The sequence below is a fragment of the Taudactylus pleione genome, unplaced genomic scaffold, assembly GCF_031769625.1.
Source record: "Taudactylus pleione unplaced genomic scaffold, aTauple2 ptg000532l, whole genome shotgun sequence".
Classification (NCBI taxonomy): domain Eukaryota; kingdom Metazoa; phylum Chordata; class Amphibia; order Anura; family Myobatrachidae; genus Taudactylus; species Taudactylus pleione.
The window spans coordinates 1,754,077-1,773,643 of record NW_028284934.1 but is presented as its reverse complement, the minus strand read 5'-3'; the positions used below and the strand labels follow the sequence as shown (position 1 = coordinate 1,773,643).

The 19,567-nt window shown below is 49.0% G+C and overlaps 1 protein-coding gene across 1 annotated transcript in view; it reads left to right on the top strand.

Annotated features, from left to right (window-relative positions):
* The window catches only part of RAB3A (RAB3A, member RAS oncogene family), an 86,365-nt gene that overhangs the window by 10,301 nt on the left and 56,497 nt on the right, over positions 1-19,567 (top strand). The window contains exon 2 of the mRNA XM_088450866.1: positions 19,108-19,335. Within this exon, the coding sequence (XP_088306992.1) occupies positions 19,108-19,335 (228 nt within the window). The remainder of the gene's footprint in view (positions 1-19,107; positions 19,336-19,567) is intronic.

The window sequence follows — 19,567 nt, the reverse complement described above, 5'->3', positions numbered from 1 at the left end:
TTTAATATATAATTGGTGAGAGGGGTCACATACTTCGTGCCATCATGTCTGAAAGTGATTTTCCTCTCCGACTACAGTGTGCTACGTGTAAAGTACCGTTAGCGGAGGGGGAGGGTAGCGCGGAGGGCCTCTGCCGGCAGTGTTTGTCTATGGCGCGGCCTATTACGGTTACAGCATCGGTACAGGAGCCGCCCTGGGCTTGTTTCGCTCAGGCGCTTACAACCTTAGTGGGCCAGTTAGCTCCGCAGCCCGCGTTTCCGCCGATGGGTTTGTCCAAGTGGTCAGTGGTGTCGTCACCCATGCAGGGTTTCCCACGACAATTGGTGGTACCCCACAGTCTCCCTATTTCCCCGCTCCCGGTTTCTCAGGAGCCGGCGTGGGTTAACTCCCTGACGAGTTCTGTACAGCACTTGTCAGATGTGTTGCAAGGGGAGTCTGTGATGCGGCCACATAAACGGCCGGTGGCGTCTCTGTCGGCTCCTTATGAGGATGACGAGGGGACGTCTGATGATGGGGAGATTCTGGATCCTTACGATCAGGAACCTCTCCATACTAAGGATGCTGCCGCTAAGTCCAAGGTATATATTCCTGGACTTATTCGGGCAGTCCGCACAGCCTTGGTGATTGAGGACGAAGTTCCCCCAGCGGCTAAATCCGAGTATGCCTTTTTTAAAGATGTGAAGAGCGATGCCACAGTCTTTCCTCTTTCGGGTCAGTTAGTGGACCATTTAGAGGAGGTGTGGAAACAGCCTGGCAAAAGATACCAGCCGCAGAGGCGCCTGGCAGTGGCTTATCCGTTCGCGGATAATTATTTTGCAAAGTGGGAATCCCCTCCACAGGTGGATTCTCACGTGACCCGTCTTGTCCGTAGTGCCACATTGCCGATGCCATCCATGTCCTCCCTTAAGGATGCTACGGACCGCAAGGTGGAGATCTGCCTGAAGTCCGCTTATTCCCTTGCGGGGGGGGGCAGCACGGCCGGCTATGGCCATTTGCTGGGTTGCCAGAGCGATGGAGCACTGGGCGGATTCATTAGAGGCGTCTTTTGATTCCGACTGTCCGGCCGAACAGGCGGAGTTGATTGGTAATCTCCGTGATTCGGCCACTTATATCAACGAGGCGGCCTTAGACATTAGTACTCTGGTGTCTAGAATTTCTTCAGCAACGGTGGCTGCTCGTCGCACCTTGTGGCTGCAATCCTGGAAGGCGGACGCAGATTCCAAAAAGGGTTTGGAGGCGTTGCCATTTACCGGAGAAGTTCTCTTCAGTCCGGATCTGGACAAGATTGTGGCCACGCTCGCGGCAGCCAAATCGGCTTGTCTCCCGTCGGCCGCTGCTCCTTCTGGTTCTGGACCATCGTCCTTTCGGTCTTATAGGGCCCAGGGCAGGCCCAAACCACAGTCTTTTCCTCGACAGGCTGGCCCTAAGAAATCGGCCAAGCCCCGGAAGCAGGCATGGAGTACCAGACGTCCGGCCCCTAAGCCAGATGACAAGCCTGCGGCCTGACGGTCCGGGCCTCCCTTTGGGGGATCCCAAAGTGGGAGGCCGCCTGCTGCAGTTCGCCCAGTGTTGGTCGGTCACTACGACAGACACTTGGGTTCTCGAGGTGGTCTCCCACGGGTACGCCCTCTCTTTCCGGCACAGACCCCCAGCTCGATTCTTCACCACGGGTCTACCATCAGACCGGAACAAGGCTACGGAGCTGCGGAAGGTATTGCACACTATGCTCCAGGCTGGAGTTATAGTACCTGTTCCATTCTCCCAGAGGGGCCAGGGTTTCTATTCAAATCTTTTTTTTGGTACAGAAACCCAATGGGTCGTATCGTCCAATTCTCAACCTCAAGGCTCTCAACAAGTCTTTGCGGGTACCGAAGTTTTGGATGGAGACCCTACGGTCCATCATTCTGGCGCTGGAACCTGGGGACTACGTGGTGTCATTGGACATACAGGACGCTTACCTGCATGTCCCTATTCTTTTGCGCCATCAACAGTTCCTCAGGTTTGCAATCCACAGCGACCACTTCCAGTTTCGGGCGTTACCTTTTGGCCTGGCGACAGCACCACGTGTGTTCACCAAGGTGATGGCGGTCATGGCGGCTTCTCTGCGGCTGCAGGGAGTCCGCATGTTGCCGTACTTGGACGACCTTTTATTGGTGGCAGGATCTCCAGAGCTCCTTCTACGCCACTTGGACCTGACCATTGCGCTACTGCAACGGCACGGCTGGCTAATCAACTGGCAGAAGTCCACTCTAATCCCGTCTCGGTGGATTCTGCACCTCGGAGCCTTATTGGACTCGGAACAGCAAAGGATCTTCGTGACGGGGGAAAAGATCTCTGCTTTACAGTCGAGGGTGCGCAGTTGCCTGCACAGCCGCCGGGTGTCTCTACACTCGGCGATGAGGTTACTGGGCTCCATGGTGTCGGTGTTCGACATGGTGGAATATGCCCAGTTTCACTCCAGACCTCTGCAGCACCTGATCCTGTCCAAGTGGAACGGGCTGCCTCAGTCTCTGAAGTCCCAGACGATTGTGCTCACCCCGGAGATTCGCCTGTCCCTTGCCTGGTGGTTACAGACGACCCATCTCAGCATGGGACGTCCGTTCTGGGTTCCAAATTGGGTCCTGTTGACAGCGGACGCCAGTCTTCGGGGCTGGGGAGCAGTTTCAGGTCCACACTTGTTCCAGGGCAGGTGGAAGCCGACAGAAGTGGAGCTTCCAATCAATATCTTTGAACTCCGTGCGGTCTTCAATGCTCTCCAGCAGGCACATCGGGTTCTCCAGGGTCGTCCGGTACAGGTCCAGTCGGACAACGCTACCACCGTGGCCTACATAAACAGGCAAGGAGGAACCCGAAGTCGGGCGGCTCTCGTGGAGGTTTCTCGGATCCTGGTATGGGCGGAGCGCAATCTTCCGGCCATATCAGCGGTCTTCATCCCGGGAGTGCTAAATTGGGAGGCGGACTTTCTAAGTCGCCAGGACGTTCATCCGGGGGAATGGTCCCTGCACCCGGACATTTTTCAACTGCTGGTGGACAGATGGGGTCTTCCAGGGATCGACCTCATGGCGTCCCGGCACAACAACAAGTTGCCGGTGTACGGGTCTCGCACAAGAGACGAAGGGGCGTCTCTGGTGGATGCTCTGTCCGTCCGGTGGACATTCCGGTTCGCATACCTGTTCCCTCCGGTCTCCCTTCTTCCACGGGTAATCCGGAAATTCAAACAGGAAGGAGGGACGCTCCTGTTGATAGCTCCCATGTGGCCCAGACGGCACTGGTTCTCAGACCTTCAGGGTCTGTCCGTGGACAGTCCTCTGCGGTTGCCACTACGACCGGACCTTCTGTCACAGGGTCCTTGTCTTCACCCGGACCTGACTCGGCTGTCTTTGATGGCGTGGCTGTTGAGACAGCCATGCTGAGGTCCAGGGGGTTTTCCAGCTCTGTGGTGCGTACCATGTTACGAGCTTGGAAGCCGTCTTCCGCGTGGATATACCATCGCGTGTGGCATACGTTCTTCCAGTGGTGTCGACCGAGACGTTATGCACCGCGGGAATTTCGTCTGTCTCGGATACTCACCTTCCTACAAGCGGGACTAGATCATGGGCTTCGCCTTGCTTCTTTGAAGGTACAGGTTACGGTCCTGTCTGTCTGGTTTCACCGTAGGATTGCTACAATCCCGGATGTGCGCACCTTTATGCAAGGTGTTCTCCGCATTCAGCCGCCCTTTGTTCCACCTGTGGCGCCTTGGGATTTGGCTGTGGTCCTGAGGGCTCTCCAGGGACCGCCGTTTGAACCACTGGGCTCAGTGGATCTTAAATGGCTAACAGCTAAGACTGTTTTCCTTCTGGCTATTGCTTCGGCCATACGTGTTTCTGATTTAGGGGCTCTTTCTTGTAAACCCCCTTTCTTGGTTTTTCATGGGAACAGGGCAGTGCTCCGCACTCGGCCCGAGTTTCTTCCCAAAGTTGTTTCCCAGTTTCATGTTAACGAGGAAATCTTTGTTCCGGCCTTTAACTCACCTGGTCTTTCAGTGGGTGAGGCCTCTTTGGATGTCGTGCGGGCCTTAAGGACTTATGTTGACCGCACTTCTTCGTTTAGGAAGTCGGACGCCTTGTTTGTCCTCTATGGCTTCCGTAAAAAGGGTTGGCCTGCTTCAAAGCAAACTTTGGCGGCCTGGATCCGTATGGCTATTTCTGAAGCTTATCTTCATGAAGGCCTGCCGGTTCCTCCTTCTGTGAAGGCTCATTCCACTAGGTCTGTGGGTCCTTCGTTGGCAGCTCGACGTGGTGCCTCTGCAGTCCAGATCTGCAAGGCTGCTACGTGGTCCTCTGTCCATACCTTCGTGAGGTATTATAGGTTTGACACCTTCGCCTCTCAGGATGCTTCCTTCGGGCGGCGGATTCTCCTTTCTGCACAGGAGCTCCCCACCCTAAAGGACTGCTTTGGGACATCCCCAAGGTATCCTGTGGAACCCTATGGACTTCGTAGAAATAGAGATAACAAGGGTAAGTTCTTACCATATCTCATATTATTTAAATGTATGCTTTCCCAGTCTACAAGTGTCAGTGCTTTTTTGAGCTGATCAAACTTTCTTCCCAGCAGAACACAATAAAGTTTAGAGAAAACAATCATTTGACATATACTATACCATCCATGAATGAATAAGAGAAGACGTGATTTGTGAGGGACAGTGCTCTGTGGACCACTCATATTTTTTTTTTTATCTGTTGTATTTGAAGGAGTGGTGCTTCTGAGTGTGGACTGAGCTGCAGTCCTTGGGCGCAGGTTGTTTTAGTTTTTCCTATCTGAACAAATAAACTATTTCTCGAAAAGCTGTCATCGCAAAAATGACATCTTTTCGAAATAGTTATGGGGAGGAGGAATGATGAATCCCTCCGGTAATTAGGTAGAACTCCATGTGAGTTTTAAACCTAATTGCCTCCAGAGAAAGTTTAGGTATGCTGAATAGGCCCCATAGTCTTTTACACTAGATAAACAAGCACTTACTTTACCAGAGACAATAGTTTTATTGTTTACTTTTATATCTGGACAGTTACTTTCACCCATTAGGATAGTGGTGGCCAAACTGCTGTCCACGGACCAAACGCAGCCCGTCACCTGCTGAAATCTGGCCCCCATTCCTCCATCCGGTGTTGTTATGTTTGGCGCGGCCTGACAACATCACTAACGGGTAGGCTCTCTCTGCTGCTCTGACTCTAGTTTGCCCTAATCCACAGACAGGACTGGAGCCAGTTAGGTGGGGCAGACAGACTCATAGAACCATGCAGAGACTGATTATAGACAGGAGTAGGTTCAAACATTGCTGGTTAGGTAAGTTTAAACATGGTCATGATGGCTAGTATACTCTTTTATAAGGGCATATGAAAAAATGTAGTGAAGTAAATTGTGCTTACCTGTCATCCTTAGGCTCAGTTATGTGGTGGTGGACAGGTTTGTGCTTCTGTTTGTCCACATATTTATATTACATTGACCATAAATAATTTGATTTGGTGCTGGACCATCAACCTGAGGCACCCCTGCAAGTGTTGTACCCCAGGGTGCCGCGGCGCACAGATTGGGAACCACTGAATTGAGGTATAATGGTGTGGCGCATTCGATTGGGGTCACTGCTGTGGCATATTATGAACTAGGGACATTGCTATGTTACAATGTGCTCATCACAGTGAGCACAATTTAAATGTATCAAAATACGTTTATTTCAAGATCTTTTTTTATTAGTTTTAGTATTTCTTAGAATATGATTTACTGAGCAAAGAACCCTTAGCAAATCTCTGGTAGGCTAACTGTGAGAAATTATGTGACCCTTCGTCAAAAATAATTTTTGTTTAATATGGCACTCAAAGAAAAAAATTTGGGTGCCCCTGCATTAGGATGACCAATGTTGCTTTCAATTTGTAGTGATAATAATTTAATTTCAGTACAATATAACAAACCCCCAATCACTACTTTTACTGGTGTATTTATCTCTGTATGTTTAGCCATACATTTATCATAATGCTCCAGGGAAAGATTCAGTTCTATGAGTCTCCACTGCCATTTACCGTGGGATGTAGTTGGCATCCCTACAGTCAGGATGCTGGCGTTCAGGATCCCAATCCTGGAATCTCAACAGCAGTCTAAATCCTGACCCTTGACATTTCGAGTTATGGTTAGGTTTATTGTTAGGGGTTATGGTTATGCACTAGGGGGATGGTTCGGGTTGGGCTGTGGGAAAGGTGGGTTAGAGGCAGGGTGGGTAAGGGTTATGGTTATTTGCCAAATTCTGTTGGGATTCTGACTGTTGGGATGCCGCTGTCTGTATTCTGACTGTGCATGCTGACTGCTCTGATCCCGTACCCAACCCATTACCGTTAGTGGTTACACTGTACTGTGCACTGCTGAAGTGTTTTATGCTTGTTGCCTAAGAAGTAGGCTATGTGGAACATGGTTACTATGCCCATCATCGTTAAGTTGTTTGAAGCCCACATCATTGAATGGTGAGTTGTACAATATCTAGACAAGAGAGTTTTCCTATTCCACTTTTTTCTTTTTTTTTAACAATCACGCTAGCTACATCCTCCTCTGTTACAGAAGTCATGAAAGAAAAGCGCATGGCAAGTGTCGGACTGGAGTCCTCTGGCCCCAGCACAATTTTACTTCTGGACCCAGTTCTGTGTTAAAAATACATACTGCTTTGTGCATGGTGAATGTTTTTTATACTCTCCCTAATCATCGTCTTTTTTTTAATATAATTTTGTGTGTACACTGTGCCCAGAAGTGACTCTGCACTCACATATTTACTATTCTCAGCAGTGCTCACACATATTATCATAGTTTATTTGTGACACCACAAAAGCATCTGCAATTAACACAAAATACAATTACATGTACAGTATAAGGTGAACTACAGTAGTACATAAGAGGCCGACGGAATACAAACGAATTACCGCCGGACACAAATCCGGCGGTTCAAATCCCGACAGCGGCAGGCCGACACATCGTCCGCAGGTAAGTATGAACTAACCTAACCCTCCTTAAGGGTGCCTAACCCTAACCTTCCCCACAGTGCCTAAACCTAACCCCCCCCCCCCTTCCCCGCCGCCTAAACCTAAGTCCCCCCTGGGGGTGCTTAACCCTAACGTTCCCTCCCCCTGGGGGGATGCCTAACCCCAAGTTTCCCTGGGAGCCCTAAACCAAACCCTCTCCCCCTCCCACGGCTGCCTGCTGCGGCGCCCAGCATCACTTCGATCGGGATGCCTGGCGCCGGTCTCCCGGCGTCTGCAAAATGACAGGCGTCTAGAATTAGACGCCTGTCTTTTAACCCTCGCTGTGATAAAGCAGACGGGAAGCCGGCTGTCGGACTTACGTCAGCTGGCTTCCCGATTGCATACCAAGCCAACAAAGGATGTGCAAATGTGAGATGGTAGAGTGGGCCTGGCTCACGAGCAGTCTAGTGGGAGAACGAAAGAGTGAGACGATAGCAATTAGTGGGCATGGACTGGAACAGATACTACATGCAGAGGGAGTAGTGCTGTACATTGCCAGAGAGATATCAACAGGGCTGTACATTACCACCATCAGTTGTCACCAGTACTCAAACAATCTGTGCCCACATAATCATTGTGCTCAGTATGGCTCACACAATGTGCCCAAGATGAGGTCAAAAACATGTGAAGATGGTTTTACAATGAACTGTATGAAAATTTATCATTTTAAAAGTTATATTCAAATGCAATGCAGCCCCATCTGGCCAGTATTTTTTATTCACTATTTTAGTGACCTCTAGAAAATAATGTCTAGTGACTGAAATACATTCTACTGACTGATAAATGATAGAGAGTTTTGTAATGATGTTTAATACAGAGAGCATTTTGGTTACCACTTTACAATAATTGTCTGGTGACAATGCAATGCAGACCCCCTCTGTTTAGTGAATATGCAGCAATCCAAATCCCTGGTGGTTATGCTATGACACCCCACTCCTCTCAAATCACAAACCCCAAATAGCTGTTATGTGTTAAAACTGTTACAGAGGCTTTGTGTGAACATATGTATAATAAAAAAGTACTTATATCATCAAAGCACAAAAGTTTGTGTTGCCAGCTGTAATGTGTGGTTCTACTCAGCTACCAGAGATATTGGTATCCCAGAGGTAATTAGAGGTGATAAGGTAACATAGAGTACGCCTTCCTAACAAATATTATTTACATTTTAAGCGGAGGTAAGCTTCAAATTGGATCTTGGAATTGATGTGATATATTTTATGACTGGTAAACAAGATTAATGTTTCTACTTCAGGGTCCAAAGGGGGTCCACAGGGTTGACCTTGGGGTATAGCTGGATCTGGATCCACGGGCACCACGCAGTTAAAGCTTTTGCTGCTCCCAGGATGCACTGGGTCCATCCTCCTCTATACCCCGCCCCCGAGCGACAGGCACCTCAGTTTTAGTTGGTGGCCGGCCGGAGTCAGGTCACCCTTAGCAGCTCGTAAGCTTATTTTTATAGTTTTTTTTTTTTTTTAACTGACTTTTCTAAGCGGCAGCATCGGACTGCTGCCATTGGACGTCCAAGCTGCCGCTCCTACACCTTGCTGGCGCCGCAATGCCAGTACAGATTTGGGGATCGCTCCTGGACCCCAGAGTCTGTACTTGCCAGACTCTGAGGACTCACACGACCGCTGCCTGAGCGCCGGGGATCAGGTAAGACGCTTACGATGACCCGTGTGTATATGCAGACGCATGCCTCCGGTCTCTGGGGACAGACCGGAGGCGCTAGCAGTGGTGGCGGGCTCCCCCTCTACGGAAGAATACCCCGCGGGACCACTAGACCACCAGGGAATAATACCGGCAGCGGGAGCAAGCGTCCCTGGGGTTAGTTGCTAGCCGGGGGAGGCAGCCTTCCCTGTCTAGCGGCTCCTCAGCTCAGCGCGCCTTTCAGCTCGGGTCTGGCAATACTGAGCTGCTTCCTCGTGCGGCCACTCCTCCTCTGAGGTCTCCGGCGGCCGTCTTCTCTGCGCGTGCAGTCGGACCCCCTGTATATCTCTCCCCTGCTAAAGGACAGCGTACACAGCACTATGGCCCTCCCAGACACTGAATCTGGGCAGGTTGATTGTAGTGACAAGGTGCAGTGAGTAATAACTTTCTGCATTGTATGTGACTTTTGCTAGTGCTGTCTGTGCTTATTTCTACTTACTGTCAGTCTATATCTATCCCTTTCTGTCTCCTACGGCCCTGCAGGTGTGTGTGGGAAGGGCTTTTCTCGGACCTCACTGTAAATTCATGTATTTGTGAAGTCGGTCACATAAAGTTGTTTGCTACGCGGTGCCATATCTGTGGGCTTGTGTGCTGCATGCTTGTGGGTGCGCAGGAGTCAAACACTGAACTTCCCTATTGTGTTAATATATATTTATAATATATATTTTGTCATGTCTGATGAGGAAGATGAGCGCTCCACGGCTCCTACATTGTTCTCCTGCAGACGCTGCATCGCAGGAGTAGATAAGGAGGATTTATCACAGGATGAGCTGTGTGTGCGGTGCCAGCAGTTACCTGGTCCCTCTAACTCCCCAATTTCGCAGGACTCTTCTTGGGCGGTGTTTTCACAGGTGCTGACTTCCATCGCGGACCTTCTGGCGGTCCTGACTGCTCTCCTCCATAGGGGGTTGCCCCAACCAGCCATCCCCCGTTCCCCGGGTATACCGCATTTATTGCAGTCTCCCCCTGGGTCTCAGACTGTTAGTCCATATATGGGGTTACCTATGTATGTATCCAGTCTCCAGTGACACAGCAGTCTGTTATTCCCTTTCAGGGTCTCCCTCAGGCGTCTGAACCATCATGGGTGGATGTGTTCTCCAGTTCAGTCCAGAGTTTGGCGGCCTCATCTTCAGCCTTTCAAACTGTTAATTAGTGACTAGCCTCAGAAGGCATCTAAATGCCTTGTTATGTCATCCCAGTCTGCACAAATATCAGACTCTGCGGCGTCCTCGGATGATGGAGAATTGCTTGAGGACTCTGACTCGGATTCCCCTCTACGGGAGGTGGAAGCTAAGTCTTCCGTTAATGTGCCGGCATTGGTAAGGGTGGTGTGGTCCATTCTTGATATAGAGGATGACGCACCGGCCCCTAAATCCAAGTATCCAAATTTCAAACAGGCAAAAGTGACTTTGGCTGTTTTTCCTCTATCTGACCAGCTGACTGATCATATGGCGGAGGCCTGGCAGTCACCTAGTAAGAGGTTTCAGCCGGAGAACTATTAGCGTCTAGTTATCCATTTCCTGCAGGTCATTGCAAAAAGTGGGAAACCCCACCTGCGGTGGATTCTCATGTTATTCGCTTAATCAAGAGTGCTACCTTGCCTATGCCTTCCATTTCATCCCTATAGGACCCCACTGACAGGAAGGTGGAGACTTGTTAAAAGTCAATCTATTCTCTCTCAGGGGCTGTGGCCCGTCCGTCCATGGCCATCTCTTGGATACTTTTGGGAAGAAGCTCTGGAAACGCAGAGAGCTTTAGTGGGACATATGAGGGATGCCGCTTCCTATATTGGAGAAGCGTCTTGGATATCAGTCTTCTGACTTCCAGAGTATCAGTGGCAGCGGTGTCTGCTCGCTGGTCTTCGTGGCTACATTCTTGGAGAGCTGATGCGGATTCCAAGAAAGGCCTGGAGGCCTTACCCTTTAATTGGGAGATATTGTTTGACCCAAACCCAGACAAAATTGTGGATACCCTGGCTAAGTCTAAGTCAGCTTTTCTACCATCGGCAGCTGCACCTTCTAAGGCTAGGACCTCTGCTTTTCGGTACTTTCGTTCTCAGGGAAAGTCCAAGGGACAGTCCTTCCCGAGGCCAAGGTCGCCCCTAAACCTAAGAAACAAGCGTGGAGAGCTAGATGCCCTTCTTCCAAGCTGGAGGATAAACCGTCTGCCTGATGGGACGGGCCTCCCTCTGGGGGTGGGAGGCCGACTTCTTCAATTCGCCCAGTGTTGGTACAACACCACCATGGATGCTTGGGTTCCAGAAGTGGTCTCTCAGGGGTACGCCCTTTCCTTTTGACACAGGCCTCCCCAACAGTTCTTCTGCATGAGTTCTTCTCATGACAAGACCAAGGCCTTGCAGATTCAGGAAGCAATAGAGTCCTTGCTAAAAGCAGGGGTCATTGTTCCCGTTCCGCCTTCTCAAGGCAGGACGGTTACTATTCTACTCTTTCTGGTGCAGAAACCCAATGGGTCTCATTGGCCTATCCTCAATTTAAAGTTGCTGAACAAGTTCCTCAGAGTTCCCAGATTCAGGATGGAAACTTTGTGTTCCATCATTCTGGCCATGGAACCTGGTGATTACATGGTCTCCCTGGACATCCACGCCTACCTTCATGTTCCTATAGCGCATTCACACCAACGGTATCTGAGGTTTGCTATAAGACAATACCACTACCAGTTTCAGGCTCTGCCCTTTGGCCTCTCCACGGCTCCAAGGTTATTCACCAAAATTATGGCGGTCATGGCCGCCCATCCTCGGAGCCAGGGTATATGGCTTCTGCCGTATCTGGACGACCTCCTGTTGCTGGCAAGTTCTCCGGAGGTTCTTCTACAATATCTACACCTGATGATCACTTGTCTGCAAGCGCACAAGTGGCTGATAAATTGGAAAAAGTCCTCCCTGATTCCATCACAACGGATGGGTCATTTGGGAGCCCTGCTGGATTCTCATCAGCAAAAGATCTTCCTGACTCCGGAAAAGATTTCCTCCTTACAACTGCGGGTGCGCAATTGAAGAGTTGCCGAGTGTCTGTTCACTCGGCAATGAGGGTTCTGGGGTCCATGGTGTCGGCATTCGACATGGTGGAGTATGTCCAGTTCCATTCCAGGCCTCTGCAGGGGCTGATTCTATCAAATGGAACGGTTACCACACCAGATCACGACTCAGATGCTGGTGTTGTCTCCGGAGGTGGCTTCAGACATCTCATCACTCCAAGGGTTGCCCCTTTTGGTTCCCGAACTGGGTTCTGCTCACAACAGATGCCAGTCTGGGGGGCAGTGACTGGTCCACTCTCACTTCAGGGCGATGGACTGCGGAAGAAGCTGTTCTCCCCATCAACAGTCTGGAACTTCGGGCCGTGTACAGGGCCTTCCAGTTGTCTGTTCATGCTCTTCGAGGAAGGGCCGTGCAAGTTCAATCCGACAACGCCACCACGGTGGCGTACATCAACCATCAAGGTGGGACTCGCAGTTGAGCAGCGATGTCAGAGGTGTCACGCATCCTGTCTTGAGCGGAGTGCCACTTTCCGGCCATCTCAGCAGTCTTCATTCCAGGAGTCCTCAATTGAGAGGCAGAATTCCTCAGCCGTCACGATGTGCATCCCGGGGAATGGTCACTTCACCCAGAGGTATTTCAACTACTCGTGGACAGGTGGGGACTGCCGGAGGTGGACCTCATGGCCTCCCATCACAATCACAAGTTACCTGTGTTCGGGTCCAGGACAAGAGACGCCGCAGCAAACCTGGTGGACGCGCTGTCAGTGAAATGGACATTTCAGCTTTCGTATCTATTCCCTCTGATATCCCTGCTGCCTGAGGTCCTTCGGAAATTCAAACAGGATGGCGGCACGCTTCTGCTGGTGGCTCGGGTTTGGCCCAGACGTCCTTGGTACTGCGATCTTCGGAGCCTCTCCATCGACGTACTGTTCCTTCTGCCTTAACTTCGGGACCTGTTGTCTCAGGGTCCCTGCCTTTACCCGGATCTGGGTCGTCTGTCTTTTGACGGCGTGGCTCTTGAGACTTCCGTCTTAAGGTCCCAGGGTTTTTCTAGCTCAGTCATCAGCACGATGCTACAGGCGCGCAAGCCTGCTTCAGCCAGGATTTACCACAGTGTGTGGCATACTTATTTTCAGTGGTGTGAGTCCAGAAACTACGATCCTCAGGCGTTTCATGTTTCTAGGGTTTTGGCGTTCCTTCAGTCTGGTTTGGATCTAGGCTTACGCCTAGCTTCTTTGAAGGTTCATGTGTCTGCACTGTCTGTGTGGTTCCTGCGCAGGATAGCTACTCTGCCTGATATCCGCACCTTTTTCCAGGGTGTTCTCAGGATTCAGCCTCCCTTTGTTCCCCCAGTGGCTCCTCGGGATTTTGTGGTAGTTCTTCGGGCCCTACAGGGTCCTCCATTTTAGCCTCTTGAGTCGGTGGAACTCAGTTGATTGATGGTTAAAACGGCTTTTCTCCTGGTGATTGCTTCGGCCAGGAGGGTGTCAGAATTGGGGGCGCTTTCCTGTCCTCCTCCTTTTCTGATTTTTCAACAGGACAGAGCGGTGCTTCGCACTCGTCCGGGTTTTCTACCTATAGTGGTTTCTAAATTCCACATTAATCAGGAAATTGTTGTACCAGCTTTTCAGTCACCTGTCCTCTCGGCTGGTGAGGCTTCTTTGGATGTCATCTGTGCTCTCAAAGTTTGTGGATCGGACTAGTTCCATTCGGAAATCGGATTACTTGTTCGTCCTCTTTGGTTTTCACAAGAGGGGTTGGCCTGCCGGCAAACAAACTTTGGCCCGTTGGCTTCGTTTGGTTATTTGTGAGGCTTATGCACAGGAGGGTTTGCCTGTTTTGGCCTTTGTTAAAGCTCATTCTACTCTGTTTGTGTGTCCTTCGTGGGCTGCTAGCCATGGTGCCTTGTCTGCTCAGTTGTGTAAGGCGGCCACATGATCTTCCATCCAGACTTTTCTGAGGTTCTATGCGTTTGACACCTTCGCCTCTCAGGATGCATCCTTTGGGCGCCGCATTCTCCTTTCAGCACAGGAGTGTCCCCGCCATTAGTTGAACTGCTTTGGGACATCCCCAAGGTCAACCCTGTGGACCCCCTATGGACCCTGAAGTAGAAAACAAGAGATATGGTAAGAACTTACCTTTGTTATCTCTGTTTCTACAAAGTCCATAGGGTCCTAGTGTTCACTCTAGCTCCGGCGGCAGGCAGGGTGCCGGAGCTAGAGAGGGCAACCTTATGCACGTGCCGAAGGCACGCGAGCCCCCGAAAAGGGGGCGTAGTCATGAAAAGGGGGCATGTCTATAAGACGCGTCCCCTTTTCGTCATACTTGGGGGCGTGCCCTGCGCTTACGGACATGCCGGGCAGCCCCCAAGCGCTGCAGAAAGGGAGAATACATGCCGGGCGCATGTGCCCGGCGTCTATTCTCCGGCGGTGACCGGGACACCGCCGGCACCTGCAGGCTGTGAGGGCAGGGCGCTTTTTGCCCTCCTCCCGGAGAGCAGGGTGCTTTTTGCCCTCCAGAAGGAGGGCAGGGCGCCGCGCCCCGCTAAAACAGCCTAGCGGGAACGCTAGGGTCCACAGGATGCCCGCCCTGACGCACATCTGGCTTCATATGTGCTATGTGGCTGGTCACCGGTTTTCCGTCTCCCTTTCTGTGAGTATGGTTCTTGTGTGTTCCTGTCTTATATCTCTCTGTTTTTCTCCTCCGGCCTTGGCTACTTACCAACTGAGGTGCCTGTGGCTTGGGGCGGGGTACAGAGGAGGATGGACCCAGTGCATCCTGGGAGCAGCAAAAGCTTTAACTGCGTGGTGCCGTTGGTCCAGATCCAGCTATACCCCAAGGTCAACCCTGTGGACCCTATGGATTTTGTAGAAAAAAGATAACAAAGGTAAGTTCTTACCATATCTCTTGTGTTTGGGGTTAAGAAGTAGTATATGGTTAAGCTGGGTACACCAGTGTTCATTCTAGCCCCCTGTACATGTCACAACCCGTGCAGTTCCTCTATCCTGCCTGGGGTGTTGCTCTCTGCTCTGGTGCTTCTAGCACACTCAGCTGGTGCAACAAACTACTGAGATGGACCAGAGTGTGCTAGAAGCACCAGAGCAGAGAGCGACACCCCAGACAGGAGAGAGGTTGTGACAGGTGCAGGGTGCTAGAATGAACACTAGTACACACTAGACGACCCTGCAACCTTGTCGATGGTCGGGCGATTTACATCGGACCATGCAAGATTGCCGGTACACACAAGAAGATTTAATGAACTACGGAACAATGTGGTGTTCCATCCTTCATTAATATGCACGTGCTTCAGTTCTGCCTGCAAAGTAGTGTGTACCCAGCTTTAGAGAACTGGCTGAAGGATAAAGGATCAATGGTAGTTTTAAACTAGATCAGAATGGGCTACAGTTATGAGAGATCTTCTACGGGGATGTATCAGTATAGGGCCCTGTGTTTTTTACTCTTTATTAATAATAATCTTGCAGATGCCTTCATCAACAAATATTGGACAAATAATTCTATGTAGAGTCATTACCACACAGAACAAGATAGCAACTACAGAAAGATTTACACAAAATGGTACACTGTGCCATGAAATGGCAGATTAAATTGAATGTAGATAAATGTAGTGTTCTACACCTATGATTTGGTAATATCTATGCTCTTTACAAATAAAATGGAAATTGGGGAAATCTGTGGTTAAAAAAATGGTCTTTGAAATAGTAGATGATAGGAAATGGAGTATTAGCACCCAGGGTTAACCTGGCCATACACCTTAAGGTTATCCGTCCAACCATCAAATTATGGCCTAATCGACTATTTGCTCCCAAATACCAGAAAACGGGAAAAAAAAAAAACGTTTGTTAAATCAAACGGATTGAACCCCTAACGAACGTTTTCTAGTGTTTGGAAGCAAATTTTGGATTGTAATTTGCCAGATTTTGTTCCAACATTACCAGATATTTGTTCCAACCAACTTGGACAGATAATCTAAGGTGTATGGCCAGCTTTAGGCAGTAGCTGCAAAAGGAAATCGAGTCCAAGGATGCTTAAAAAGGAAATAATTGCATGTGATGTAAACCTTTTATTATAGCAGTATAAATCATCAGTTAGAACTCCTCTTACAGAAGGGGTACCGTTTTGAGCACCATACTGTAACAATGAGAATTGTACAAAGTTATAAACGGGGTTTGGCAGACTAGTATTGTTTACTTGATCGGTCAGGGGGTGCATTAGTGGCATTCTAATATGTTTAAATATATTGAAGATCGATCCAAAGATTAGTTTAATCAACTTTTCTTCCAAGGCCCATGCAGAGGGCACTGATTGATCCAGGGAATTCATCACTTTTTGGTGTCCGGAATAATATTTATATTTTTCCCCTCTATGAGGCTATATCCGTAACGGTCAGTCTAAGGGCTTTTTATTTTTACTTCCTTTGTGACTACAGCCATGGCCAAAAGTTTTGAGAAAGACACAAGTATTGATTTTCACAAAGTTTGCTACTTCAGCGTTTTTAGACTTTTTTTGTCAGATGTTGCTATGGTATACTGAAGTAAAATTACAAGCATTTCAAGTGTCAAAGGCTTTTATTGACAATTACATTAAGTTTATGCAAAGACTCAATATTTGCAGTGTTGACCTTTCTTTTTCAAGACCTCTGCAATTCACCCTGGCATGCTGTCAATCAACTTCTGGGCCACATACTGACCGATGGCTGCCCATTCTTGCCTAATCAATGCTTGGAGTTTGTCCGAATTTGTGGGTTTTTGTTTGTCCATCCGCCTCTTGAGGATTGACCAGAATTCTGAATGGGATTAAGGTCTGGGGAGTTTCCTGGCCATGGACCCAAAATTTTGATGATTTGTTCCCCGAGCCACTTAGTTATCACTTTTGCCTTAAGGCAAGGTGCCCCATCATGCTGGAAAAGTCATTGTTCATCACCAAACTGTTCTTGGATGGTTGGGAGAAGTTGCTCTTGGAGGATGTTTTGGTACCGTTCTTTATTCATGGCTGTGATCTTAGGCAAAATTGTGAGTGATGCCACTCCCTTGGCTGAAAAGCAACCCCACACATGAATGGTTTCAGGATGCTTTACTGTTGCCGACAGCCCGGCAAGGGTGAAAATCCCGATCATTAAGTAAGGTATCGCCAACCTTTCTCTCAAACCCCCCCCCCCCTCCAACCCTAACTCTCCCTTAGGGTTGCCTAACCCTAACCTCAACCCCTTCCCCACAGCCTAACCCTAAGTCTCCCGGTGGGGAGGGGGTGCCTAACCCTAACCTTCCCCCGGGGGTGCCTAACCTTAACACCCCCTTCCCCTAGCCTAACCCTAAGTCCCCCCCCCCCGGGAGCCCCTAACCCTACCCACCCGCGGCTGTCCGCGCCCGACTTACCTTCGATCGGGATGTCGGGCTTCTGGCGTAGGTAAAATGACATGCGTCGGGATTTCGACTCCTGTCATTAGACCCTTGCTGGGATTAGACAGTCGGGATGCCGACTGTCGGCATCCCGATTGCATACCCTTCAGGGACAATAATCATTTACATTATATCAACAGTGCCCTGTTTTTAGCTGAACCTGCCATGCCATGCACATACTGATTATCATAGTAGTTCTCATGTGATTACATGGCTGTCATCCAGGTGCCATATTATTAAAATAGTATACCAACCTAACAGTCCCACTATATTACAGACCGATCACTGGTGTGTAAAGGATTAATCATCAGCTAAAAATGCCCACACAGTTCAATAGTATGCCAGCCAGAGATACCGGCATGGTTTTGAATAATAGTATCTTTTTCCCAGAACATAGCCCCTACCCCATTGGCTCTGAGCATGTAAAGTGACTTATTGGTGTTGTGTGGGCCCAGTGGCTGATGTTCTGCAAGAGTGATTGGGACTGCCAGGACAGCCACAGTAGGTCTGACCGCTTACACCAGGTGTGCAGAAAAGAGGAGGGCTGGCATTACAAACCAATGCAAGATCACTTGAAAAGCATCTGGCTTTATTGTCTGCTATTTTACTGCCCACTGAAGTGGTGGTGGGGATGCAGGGTTGTTTGTGCGTGCGTGCGTGCGATGGGGTTGAAAACTTAAAAAAAACATAAACTTTTGCTTATCCCGTCTGTGCATCAGTCTGAGAACTACTGAAACGAGACCCTGATTTGAAACGTTTGCCAGTGGACAGGTGGCTTCCTTATATCAGGCTTAACACTTCATGGTTCACTTCTGAAAATGTCCTTATTGGGGATTAGTGATCTATTAAATGTAATACAAAATATATTATGTATACTGTCTTATACCTAGAGAAATAAATTACAATGTTTAAACTAAACATTGTGTTATTTGCTCCAAATAATAACTAATGATATTCAGCTTTTACTTGTTTCCAAAGGCAAACTATGGTCAGTAAAATTAGAATAGAAATGGGCATAAAAGCTGCATAGACACATGATAAATGAGATCACCCAGGCAGTTATTTTCATAAGGGCATATGTTTTTCTGCACTAGTTATCTTACATTTGCTTTGTTTTACAGGAGTATAGCTGCCTAACTGCTTTCTTTTATAATGCATGAGCTATAGGACCTCATTCAGAGTCGGTTGTTGCGGCCGCACGGTCGTACGCCACCATGCGTAAAGTTCGCAATGCGCGTGCACAAACTAGCCGCTACAATCAGAAATTTCTCTCTCCTTGAACACAGCCAGGTCGGTAGTTTGAGTGACAGATGGAGGCGTTTGTGGGTGGTAACAGGGGAAGGTGCTTGAAAACGGGGGAGTGGAGATCCGAACGCAGGCGTACCTCATTATGCGAACGGCATTTTATGGGAGTGCATACGGATTATGGGAATGCATAATTAACAAAGTAGCGTCATGGCACATGTGACCTGGGAGGTTTTTACACTGACATGATCGTAGAGCTTAAGAGAGGGTATGGTCAACCTTAAGCTCTACGACCAGTTCCGATGGTTCCCGATGGTCTCGATTAATCCTTATATGCCCGGAGATGACGTGCAATGCGTACGAGAAGGGGGCGTATTTTTTTGTCTTCCGACCGCTTCCTCCCCTTGGTCGGCCATCTACCGATCCGAACTTAGGGACGCAACTTGCGAGGGAATCATTTGCATATCCGGACCCTTTTTCCGTACGACCGTGCTGCCGCTTCGACCGACTCTGAATGAGGTCCATAGAGTCTGATGCAAATGTGGCTCTAATGGCCATATTGTCAAAAACCACAAATTCTCTGTTTAAACTAAGTATTAGTCAGTATAATGTTCCTGTTCTCAGATAGGATGACTGGTTACCATGGCATTGAGCCTGCACATCTTCTGCCCTCCCACTCATATACGGTATGTGTGTCTCTACAGATGGCATCAGCTACAGACTCTCGTTATGGGCAGAAAGAGTCCTCCGACCAGAACTTCGATTACATGTTCAAGATCTTAATTATTGGGAACAGCAGCGTGGGCAAAACCTCCTTCCTCTTCCGATATGCGGACGACTCATTCACCCCAGCATTTGTCAGCACAGTGGGAATAGACTTCAAAGTAAAAACTATTTACAGGAATGACAAAAGAATCAAGCTGCAGATCTGGGTAAGGTTGTAATTAGCCAAGTAACATCTGTATCTGTTGTACCTGCTCATTATTATAAAATGCATCACTGCTGGGTCTCTCTGTACTACTGTCAATGTTGCAGTGTTAGGACTTTGTATATGTTCTCACCAGGTGTGTTGAAGCAAAGACTGTGTGTATTTTTTATGAAGCATCAGTCATTTGGGTATGTTCATAAATAATTGGAGCAAGAGCCGCTCAATTTTGTTCCTCA